General features: G+C 38.9%; 1 protein-coding gene across 1 annotated transcript in view; it reads left to right on the forward strand.

The window, feature by feature from the left end:
* The window catches only part of CPA6 (carboxypeptidase A6), a 69782-nt gene extending 58906 nt beyond the window's left edge, over window positions 1-10876 (forward strand). Inside the window, exons 7-9 of the mRNA XM_024572248.4 lie at window positions 2008-2210; window positions 6017-6101; window positions 10591-10876. Of these exons, the coding sequence (XP_024428016.3) occupies window positions 2008-2210; window positions 6017-6101; window positions 10591-10778 (476 nt within the window). The 3' untranslated portion in view covers window positions 10779-10876. The remainder of the gene's footprint in view (window positions 1-2007; window positions 2211-6016; window positions 6102-10590) is intronic.
* Window positions 10877-11254: the final 378 nt, after the last annotated feature.

Below are 11254 nucleotides of genomic sequence, written 5' to 3' on the forward strand. Positions count from 1 at the left end.
TACCTCCTGAGGAATTTCATGCCAAAAAATCTTTATTTTGCTCTCACATTTCAAGGAGAGTTTAGTTAGATATAAAAGTCTAGATTCAAATTTTTTTAAAAAAAAATAATTTGGAAATATTACTCTAGTGTTCCTATTAAAAAAGGTAAATGTGAATTTAATTTTTATTCCTTCATAGATGACCTACTTCTGTTTCTCTGGAATTGTTTCCTTTTTTAAAATTTCACTTTGGGTGTCAATGAGTTGATATTTTCCCTTTAATTTCCCTTGCTTGGTACACAATAAGTTCATTCAATCTTTTTCGAACTATGGAAAAATTTCAACTAGCAGTACTTCAAGTATTTAACTTCTGTTTAACTTTTTCTCTTTTAGGGCCCCTATTAATCAGATGTTAACAGTTACTCTAATTTTTTACCCTTCAATTTTTCTCTAATTTTTCTAGTTCTTCATTTCCTTTTAATGCCTCTGGGAATGTTTCAAAACCCACTCCACCTCATTAACTCACTCATCGACTGCATTTATTCAACCCAGGAATATTTTTATTTCTGTTATATTTTACTGATTCTTTTTTATAACTTGTTATCCCTGTTTAATGTTCCTAATGCCCTCCTGTATGATCTTGAGAATATTCATTGGGATTATTATAAATTCCTGTTGCTCTAACTCATCAGTTCTGCTCCCTTTGGAATTAGTTGTTCAGTTCGTGATCTCTGCTTTCCAGTGCTTTACATCAGTGTTCATCAGATGTCTCTCTTCTTCCCATTCCTTTTGGAATATTGGCTACAGTTTTTACATTAAGTTCTCAGTTCCATCTGTATCCCATTTTGCTTTGGAGGATTCTCCAGAATTAGACTCAACAGAGGAGAGCCACAGTTTCTTTAAATTCCCCGTCTCAACTCTCCTACAGCATAAACTAGTCTTACTGCCTTCAAGATTTAGTCTGATTTGACATGGTTGTCTCTTCATGTTAAGTAGAATTAGACTATGTCACAAGATCACCAAACATTTTCCATTTGTTTATGGAAAGACTTACGGTTTTCTAAGGGTATGGGAGGTTTAATAATGGCTCAGAATGGCAAATAACTGTGAAAAATATAATTATTTTCAAAATTTGTTGGAACCTTATTAGTTTGTGATTGTTGCAGTGAATCTTATTTTTCCTTCCTCTTCATAGACCTGTATACCATAATTTTGTATTTCAAAATTATCAAAATTTAGCTTTGAGGATTCCTTAACTAAACCCTATCAAACCCCCCAAGATGGGTTTTACAAAAACTGTTTGGATACTGCTGATCTAAAAATATAATAGAAATTGGTTTGGTGTGCTCTGCAGAATTATTTGTCTTGTTTCCATGTTCTTGCTACATCAATGTTTGTATCTCACCAGACACCTGTATAGATGTCTAGCCTTTTCTTTTGATTTGGCATTCACTTATTCAAGAAATGCTCACTGAACACTTGCCATGATATTGTTCTAATTGCCAGGCGCCCAGCAAGAAGGGCACAGTCCCTGCCTTCACAGAGCATTACAGTCTAACAGGCTCCAGATTGAGTGTAGGTTCGCTTGGAGCAGAGTGCTTCTGTGTTGTTTTCCAGTGTATCCCAAGTACCTAGAACAGTGTAAATATCAGTTGAATGATAAATAAGTAAATATTGACATTAATTATGAGTGTGTTAAGCATTATGGAGGGAAAGTACAGGTGTTGTGGAGTATAAAAGCAAGAGGCCTTACTTTCTCTAGGGGATCACATAGAACTAGTTCTCCAACTGACAGAGCTATCTCTCTAAAGTGGTTTTTGCAGGCTGACTTAAACAATCAGTACCTATTTCATGTTCAGGCCACTCCCCTATTATGCATGAAGGCTTGAACCATCTTGGATTTTTCAGTAACTGATTTCTGTAAATGAGTGGTTTATATAAAAGAAAAATCACTTTAGTAATGCAGATTTGTGTTTCTTGTTTCTTGCCTGCCCACTCGCCCACCTCATTTTCTTTTCTAACTTGCAGCTGAAGGAGCTTCTATGCACCCATGTGATGATACGTACTGTGGACCTTTCCCAGAATCTGAGCCGGAAGTGAAAGCTGTAGCTAACTTCCTTCGAAAACACAAGAAGCACATTAGAGCTTACCTCTCCTTTCATGCATATGCTCAGATGTTGCTGTATCCCTATTCTTACAAATATGCAACAATCCCCAATTTTAGCTGTGTGGTAAGTGTTTGACCTCTGCACCTGTGTGCTAGGCTTCATGCTTTTCTAATGCTAACATGATGCTAAGTTAAGTAGTCGTGATAATAGCAAACATATATTATGTTTATTCTAATCAGCATTTTATGTTTATTAACTCATTTACTTTTATAATCATATAAGGTGCAAAACTATTACTATCCCCATTTTATCAGTAAGGAAACTGAAACCCAGAGAAATTAAATTCTAATTAGACTAAGAACACACAGCTACTAAGGGTCGCAGCCAAGATTCAGCCCCAAATCTAGCTCCAGTGCTGTTGCTTTTAACCACTGTGTTCTGCTGCTTCTCAAATGCAATCATTTCAAACCTATTTACATTCTTACCAGAGGTTATACGGAAAATGTCAGGATGGCTTTGGTGAGTATTACAGCTTCAGTCACATGTGCAGAGCTATGATTAACTTCATTGAATAAATAATTGCTCATAAATTATGGTCTGACTCTCATTAATTAAAAGCAAGTTTTAATTTATAAGTGCTATTTGCTTAATGCTACTAAGTCTCTGGGCATGTATCTGACAAGTTAGTGCTAAGAATCAACAGCCTTTCTGGCATAAGATTACTTAAAAGTGAAAAAGTAGTGTTCCTTTCTCTCTTCATCTCAGTAGACCACCAAGCTATCCAATATGGGCATAATTCCTTCTAAAGTGGGCCTGGTTCAGAGCCTATAGTATCTAAAGGCCTATTGAGTTCAGAACCAGAACAAACTAATATACAGTGTTAGAGGTGAGGAAGAGGGAGAGCAGTGGTTGAGAAGAGGCTTGGGAGGGCTCTTGGGTTGCTGTTGATGTTCTTCTGTTCCTTGACCTGGATGGGACTACACAAGTGTGTGCAATTTGTGGTTATTCATTGAGCTATAAATTTTAAATTTGTGTAGTCTTCTGTATGCACATTATACTTAAATTTAAAAGGTTTCATAAAAGAGAAGGATCTCCTTTCTCCCTATACCTTAAACTCTAAGTCCTACACTAGTTGTTTGGGGTTGCAGGAATTCCTGATCTAGATGCCCAGGACTGGAAGGAACAGGGAACATGAAGAAGTCAGAAATAGGCCTGGGGGAAGGTTTCCATCCAAAAGGAAGAACTTTGTTCTTGGCATTCCTAGCAAATTCTGAGCAAATTCTCTCTCTTGAGAAATATTGTGAACGAGGTTCTAGCCAGGTAGCTCAGTTGGTTAGAGCACCGTCCCAATATATCAAGGCTGCGGGTTCAATCCCTAGTCAGAGAACATATAAGAATCAACCAAAGAATGCATAAGTAAGTGGAACAACAAATGGATGTTTCTCCCTCTTCCTTCCTCTCTCTAAAATCAAAAAATGAAAAATTTTGAAAAAGAAATACCATGATTGTGGTTGTTGATTTGACAGTGCTGTTCTTTAGCTACTCCGAGGGCCAGACAGGACTTTTGTCGTTATTGGTGTTGGTCTGGCACCCTAACCCCCTTGTTTCACAATGTTTCTATAGGCAAACATCCAGTCCTTTTTAAACTGGGCAGTGTCTGTTTATATGCCCACAAAACATTATACAGAGTATGTACTATATTAAAACTATCACATGAGAATGTTCTCCATAGTTTAATTCATCTTGCCACTAGGAATGAAGCCTATTTTCTCTTTGCCTTGGGTTTGAGGATGTGGTATAAAGAGTAGGTTAGTTTTTCAACCAAAGATGAATTTTGCTCTCAAGGGACACTGGACAATGTTGGAGACATTTTTGATTGTCATAACAGGGCTGGGGGGTGCTACTGACATCTAGGGAATAGAAGTCAAGGATTCTGCTAAACACCCTGCAGTGCACGGACAGCCTCCCACAGCAAAGAATTATTCCGTCCAAACTGTCAGTAGTGCCACTGTTGGGAAATCCTGCTAGTGGGTTATGAATCAGCAAAATCACTGAAACCAGGATTACAATTCCCAAAAGCTAGATAGACTCTGAATGTCAACCGGAAACCATTAAATTCTATTAAAATTGTTCAAAAACATTCCATCAGCATGTAGGAGTCTAAGTTTCCACTAACATTTTCAAGTCCTTCATTAAGTTGCTTTAAATATTGAAATATTTAAATAAAAATATATATTCCTTTCTTGGTTGAGGTCTGATAAGTGAGGCCTGGGTCCTTCTGGACGATTGGAAAGAGAAAGAAATGGAGGAAAGAGGAAGTACTTAAACTCCCTCAAGTAGGTGTCTAGCTGTGCCAACTGGAAAAATAATTCTTTAAAAACACTTGCTGAAGTTTCAGGTTTTTGCAGAAGGATATACCTGACCCTCTTATCTACATGCACCCGCACCAAGTGGCAGAAGTGCCGTGAGCCAAAAAGCCTAAAACCATGCACATGTTTTATGTAAATAGACGGAGTGGATATATTTTTATTTTCTTAATAGATTTTTTCCCCTTGGGTTTAGTCCCCTGAAATAATGAGGAACAAAGGTCTCTGCACCAGCAGAATGCAGTAATCTCCTAAATGTAGAAATATCTTCCCTTGCCATGGAATATTTCTGTGACTATTGGATACGATGTTGAAATATTTGAACATTCTCCATAAAGATACCTCATTATGGTATTTACATTCCTTTTCTGTTGGCTCCCAAGAGGAAAATGTCATCATCATTGAGAACAATAATAAATTGTCTGCCAGGTTCTGGGGCCTGGTCCCTGAATATCCACAAAGGGTGGCATTTGCTACAAGTGCTGCTTGATGCCTCCTGGAGGTGAGTGAGGACGGAAAGATGAAGCTGGGTCTAACACACAGCCCCTGTTGCCCGGAGTGCTTCAACCGACACACTAAATTATTCACAGGAGAATTGAAATGGGAGCGTTGTATACTGGTTTCAACATACTTCTTTACTTCTCACTGGTCATACAATACTTCTCTAGCTCCTTACTGAAATGTGCACTTTTATACCATTTGAAATGTCTTCAAGAGCAGTTGGTATCATTCCAGTTCATGTTAGAATACTCACCTTTTAGAATTTTGACTGTGTTGAATATTTTTTCTGGTTTTTGGCTTTGGTAGGAAGACTTCCACCTCAAAACTTCTACATCCGGGACCTACTAGCTAGCTCTGTCAGAGGCGTAGGTACCTTTAGACGTCATGGAGCATTCTGAAATTGTTCCCGTTCTCACTAGGGATAAACATGTACCATAAGACAAGTCATTCTTACTGAATTAAAGAGCTTCTTAATTGATCCACATGTCCCTTAAATACCTTGTACATCACCACTGAAGTATGTACTTAGGGATCAATATGATTGTGTTGATACTCTTGCTGACCTATGCTCATTCAACATTGATGCAAAACATATCGATTAAGTATCTGTTATGTACAGGCACATGGCTAAATACTGAAAGGGGCCCTGCCCTATCAAGCATTTTGTAATTTACAGAAATAGGTGTCTCTGAACTAATGTGAAGAAGACAGAACGCCAGAAGATATGAGTACTCATCCCCTCATCCCAACTCAACCCCCCTTGCTGGGGAACCCCAGCCTGACCACTTAACTTCTCTGAGACTTTCTCATCTGTAAAATGGAAATATTACTGATCACTGGCTTGTCGTGAGGATCAGTTGAAGGAAATGTGTTCTAAAACATATTGCAAAATGCAGCATGTGACAAAGAGTAACCTAATATTATTACATATAGCTATTAACTCATGTGTCCATCCTCGTTCTCCAAATGAATGACTGATAAGGATCAAACAACATGCCGGTTTTTCCAAAAGTTTCAGTGCAATGATGTAAGTGGTATGATTTCTCCATTTTTTCCTCACAGGAATCTGCAGCTTATAAAGCTGTGAATGCACTTCGATCGGTGTATGGGGTACGGTATAGATACGGACCTGCCTCCAGCACATTGTGTAAGTTTCCTGTGTGTGTTATGTTAGAGTCATTTCTTGAACCAATATCCTGTATAAAGACTTCCCTTTTAAAAAAAAGAGAGTGTGCGTCCCCCACAAAAGTGAATTTTTTGACTACCAAATTAGCCAAGGAAGATGAAGGGAGTTTATATCTGATTATTTTTACACTGCTTGACAGAAATCACTGTACCAATTTAGACAAATTTGAAGCAGAGAATATTCTAGCCATATAGTAATGACTATAAAGTTGAATTGAGATCTTATGTCAGTAGAAAATACCAAAATAGGCTCCTTAAGCAATTCTAACTACTATAAGCCTGGAAATAGGCCTTGAGGAAATCACGAAGTAATGTTTCAGCCTGAAAAGAGCTTCCCTTTTATTCTTTTCCCCCACCATTCTTGTTATGAAATTCCATTTCTTACATAACATCTTCAGCTGAATTTCCCCTTAAAAGGCGATTGAAATATTTCTTACATAAAGTAAATATTTTAATTAAGAACAATTGGGTATATGGAAAGAACTTGGACAACGAATCGGGAGACATGGGTTCTAGTCCTAATTCTGCCGCTAGTCAGGATGCAATCCTGGCCCAGACATCACTCCTGGGCTTTGGTATATACAACTGTTAAGTGAGAAATCAGACTAGATCATGTCCCACAGCTGTTCAGACTCTAGTGAGAAATCCTAAATATCTGAATGTTCATGGATGCATGTCAAGTTATGCACACACACAGGTCATGTGTATATGTACAGATAGTGATACCCAATTATGCTTTATAGTGAGGTGGCAAATTCCTCCTGATGTCTTTAATGTACTTACCGTTATATTCATAACTGCTTACTTTCTTCACCCTTCAGAAGAGCTTGGTTTGTCAACACTACTTATCAAATAAGTTTATCCTAATAATGATAATGTCCTAAGTATCAGAACTTTTTTCATACTCCACGATCAATGGTCTCAGTCTGACATTTTTAGAACTACTTTTCAATAAAGCCACCATGAAAGGGGGAATATAGTATTTAAAAAATCACATTACAGATTTCTAGTCAAGATGGCGGAGTAGGTAAATGATATGCTCACCTCCTCTCAGCACCACATCAAATTACAACTAAATTACAGAACAACCACCCTTGAGAGAAAACTGAAGACTAGCTGAAGAGAAGTCCTATAACTAAGGACATAAAGAAGAAGCCACTTGGAGACTGGTAGGAGGAGTGGAGACACAAGATGGGCTGGTTCCACACGCGAGTATGGAGGTTACAAATCAGGAAGGATATCTTGGCTGCAGAGGCCACCCCTGGAGGTGAGGGTTCCCAGCCCACTTTGGACTCCACAGCCCAGAGCACCTGTGCCAAGAAGAGGAGTCCCCACAATATATGTCTGTGAAAATCAGCAGGGATCTACTTGTCCAGGTGATACAGAGAACTGCCACAGGCCCAGACGTCCTCTTAAAGAGCCCAAACACAGACTCACTCACAAACGCTCACACACAGGGAAGGAACAGCAGCTGAAAAAGCACCAGGGACTTATGGGGAGGAAATGAATTGACTGGCTTCCAGTCAAGAGCTAGAGGGGCAGCTCTCTCCAAGGACAGAAGTGCTGGCAGGTGCCCTGATTCCCCTGTTGAACCCTACCCTAGCGTAGCCTGTATGTGCACTCAGGTGACAAATCTGAGTCTCTACCTACCTGGCTAATACCACTTGCCCCACCCTGGTAATTCCCTGAGACACTGCCCACCCAACTCACATGCCAGCCCAAACCACTTCAAGCGGCTGTTCCACGTAAGCAGCCAGACTTGGCCCATGCTGCGGACTTCACTAAAATCTCTCAAAGGTCTACAAACCCAAAACAAGCAGTGGCCAGCCGCAGCATGCTCTGTATCTACTATGAAGTGGCCCCAAGGCCACCACTAGTGGCATTCAGCCTCAATACACAGCATAGCCTCTCCCAGGCACCTCCAAGCCCAGCACAGGCAGCTAGCAGTTGCAGATCACCCAAACAGACATTGAACCAAAGAAGACATACACAGACGTATGAAAAAATTCTCAATGTCACTAATCATCAGAGAAATTCAAATTAAAACCAAAATGAGATATTACCGCACACCTGTCAGAAAAGCTGTCCTCAATAAATAAACAAACAGGTGTTGGTGAGGATGTGGAGAAAAGGAGACCCTCCTGCACTGTTGATGGGATTGTAAATTGGTGCAGCCACTATGGAAAACAGTATGGAGATTCTGCAAAAATTGTAAACTGTAACTACCGTATGACCCAGCTATTCCCCTTCAAAGTATTATCCAAAGAAACATAAAACACTAATTTGAAAAGACATAGGCATTCCAATGTTCATTGCAGCATTATTTACAATAGCAAAGATATGGAAGCAACCTAAGTGTCCATCGGTAGGTGGTCAGATAAAGAGGAGGTCACACTCACCACACATGTGTGTATAATGGAATATTACTCAGCCATAAAAAAGGAATGTAATTTTGCCATTTGCAACAACATGGATGGACCTAGAGGATATTACACCAAGTGAAATAAGTTGGACAGAGAAAGACAAATACATATGATTTCACTTATATGTGGAATCTAAAAGACAAAATAAACAAACAAACAAAATAGAAACAAACTTATAGATACAGAGAACAAACGGATGGTTGTCAGATGGAGAAGGTTTGGGGCTGTCTGTAAAACAGGAAGGGTTTAAGAAGTACAAATTGTCAGTTACAAAATAGTCACAAGGATGTTAAGTACAGCATGGACAATGTAATCAATAGTATTGTAACAATATTGTAATGGTTCCAGGTAGGTACTAGACTTATCAGAGGGGATCTGTTCATAAGGCATATAAATGTCTAATCCCTATGCTGTAAACATGAAACTAATATGCTATTGAATATCAACTGTAATTTAAAAATTTTAAAAATTTTGCTCTGGCTGGTGTGGCTCAGTGGATTGAGTGCTGGCCGGTGAACCAAAGGGTCTCTGGTTAAATTCCCAGTCAGGGCACATGCCTGGGTTGCGGGCCAGGTCCCCAGTAGGGGGCACATGAGAGGCAACCAAACGTTGATGTTTCTCGCCCTCTCTCCCTCCCTTCCCCTCTGTCTAAAAATAAATAAATAAAATCTTTTTTAAGAAAAAGAAAAAAATTTTTAATTTAAATAATGGGAAAAATCACATTACCAATTAATACCCATCATATTAGCAATTCTAAGACATTAATTTTTAAAAATCTTACACTTCACCTTTGCAGCTTGATATCAAGGCATAGTCATAGTCTGATATTTACTGAGAAGAAAGTGTTACCGAGAAGAACATAGACAAGTAGAAGCAAGAACCAGGTAGAAACTGACTGAGGATGCAGAAGAAACTACATATATCAATTCTCTTTTAGTTTTAAAGCAACAGGAAGGAGAACAAGAGGATGGCATATAGAGGGATGATGAAACGGAAGTGCTGTGGAAAAGTGGTACTTGAACATTTTGGTCAATGCTGCAAGATGGACAGGGGCGGTTAATTAATGAAACAAAGGCCTGGAGAAGGAACCCGTCCCCCAGCAGAGAAGACAGATGTAAAATGATCAAAAGATGACACATGTAAAAGATGAGCAACATTTCTTCCTCTGAGCTAAAGGGGAGAATTCAGAGGGCTGTGATGTCAGCAGAGGAGGTGATGGGCACATTGCACTTTTGGAGTATGGGGACAATGAGAAAGTGAGGGGCAGGACTAGAAGAGAATGGGAAAAGTTCCATAAGTAGAGGTCTAGAAAAAAGGAACCTAGAGCAGCTTTGGGAACAGAGAAAGACTTTAGCAATTGGTGTGAATTTATAGCAAAGACTTTATAGCAAGGTAGCTGAATTTCTCCAGGTACCTCACAAGGTGTGAAAGCAGAGAAACTGGGCCAGAGATTGAGAATTAGCAAAACCAAGGCAGAGAAAGGAATGGATGAGGCTTATTAGGGGGCCTGGTGAGAAATTTAGTGAAGTAATTGACCAGGGCCAGGTAGAGAGTAAAATGAAATTATAAGGCTGGGAAGAGTCTGTGAACTACAAACTTAAGCAAAGGCAAAGAACAAGTTCATTAGGAATTTTTTAAAAGAGGGGAGAAGTACAAGAAATGAGAAGGATTTGGGGGAACAGAATTTCAATATTTTAGACCTTGGAAGTGAAGAACTGAGTGACAAGAGGAAGAAAGTCCACGGCATGGTTTTGGTTATGAGTGAATAGAGTGCAGGTGGAGACAAATATTGTTGGAGTTGAGGCTGAGAAATCTGAGGTCACTATACTGGGAACGCATCAACACTTAGGATGATGGCAGATATGACTTATAAGGTCTATGAGCTCGATGCCAACAAACTGCTGTTAAATCATTCTTGTTGAAATGATGTGTATCAAAAGAATTTAATGTAGCTTAGTAACATATATATTTATGAAAATTATACAGACTCTTTAGTGAAGCTGATTTTTTTTTCCTTTTAAATTCTAGATGTGAGTTCTGGTAGCTCAATGGATTGGGCCTACAAAAACGGAATACCCTACACATTTGCTTTTGAACTCCGTGACACTGGGCATTTTGGATTTTTGCTCCCAGAGGCACTCATCAAACCCACCTGTACTGAGACCATGCTCGCTGTGAAGAATATCACAGTGCACCTATTCAAGAAGTGTCCCTGATGTGGCCTGAGGGTCAGGTCAGCCGCCAGAGGAAAAGCTGATTTTGCACAAGAGCTACTTGACAGTGGATGAAAATTGTTTTTAAAGAGAGGGGCAACTGCTTGGAGTGAACATATCTCTAGACTTTTAAAGGAATTTCTCATGCAATTTAACTCTCTGTGGCAATTTTTAAAAAATGGTAAAAAATAAATAAGAGCATAGCCTAGTTTTTTGTAAGCAAAAGCATTTACTTTATATCCCAGTAGAGTCTCATTGGACTAAGGTGGGGGATGTTTTCCAATTATTTTTGTCTCATGAAATGTACAAATTGAGAATGTTACTTCAATAAATCACCTATTCTCAATTCAGACCTACCAATGATGTTTAATCACTTGGTTCTTTTGAAATAGCAATAACTATATTCCTTAATATAATAAATAAAAAATTTTCAAGACCTTGGAGTATTCACAGCTTTATCCCATGGCATTAGTGTACCA

The sequence above is a fragment of the Desmodus rotundus genome, chromosome 8 (genome assembly GCF_022682495.2).
Source record: "Desmodus rotundus isolate HL8 chromosome 8, HLdesRot8A.1, whole genome shotgun sequence".
NCBI lineage: Eukaryota > Metazoa > Chordata > Mammalia > Chiroptera > Phyllostomidae > Desmodus > Desmodus rotundus.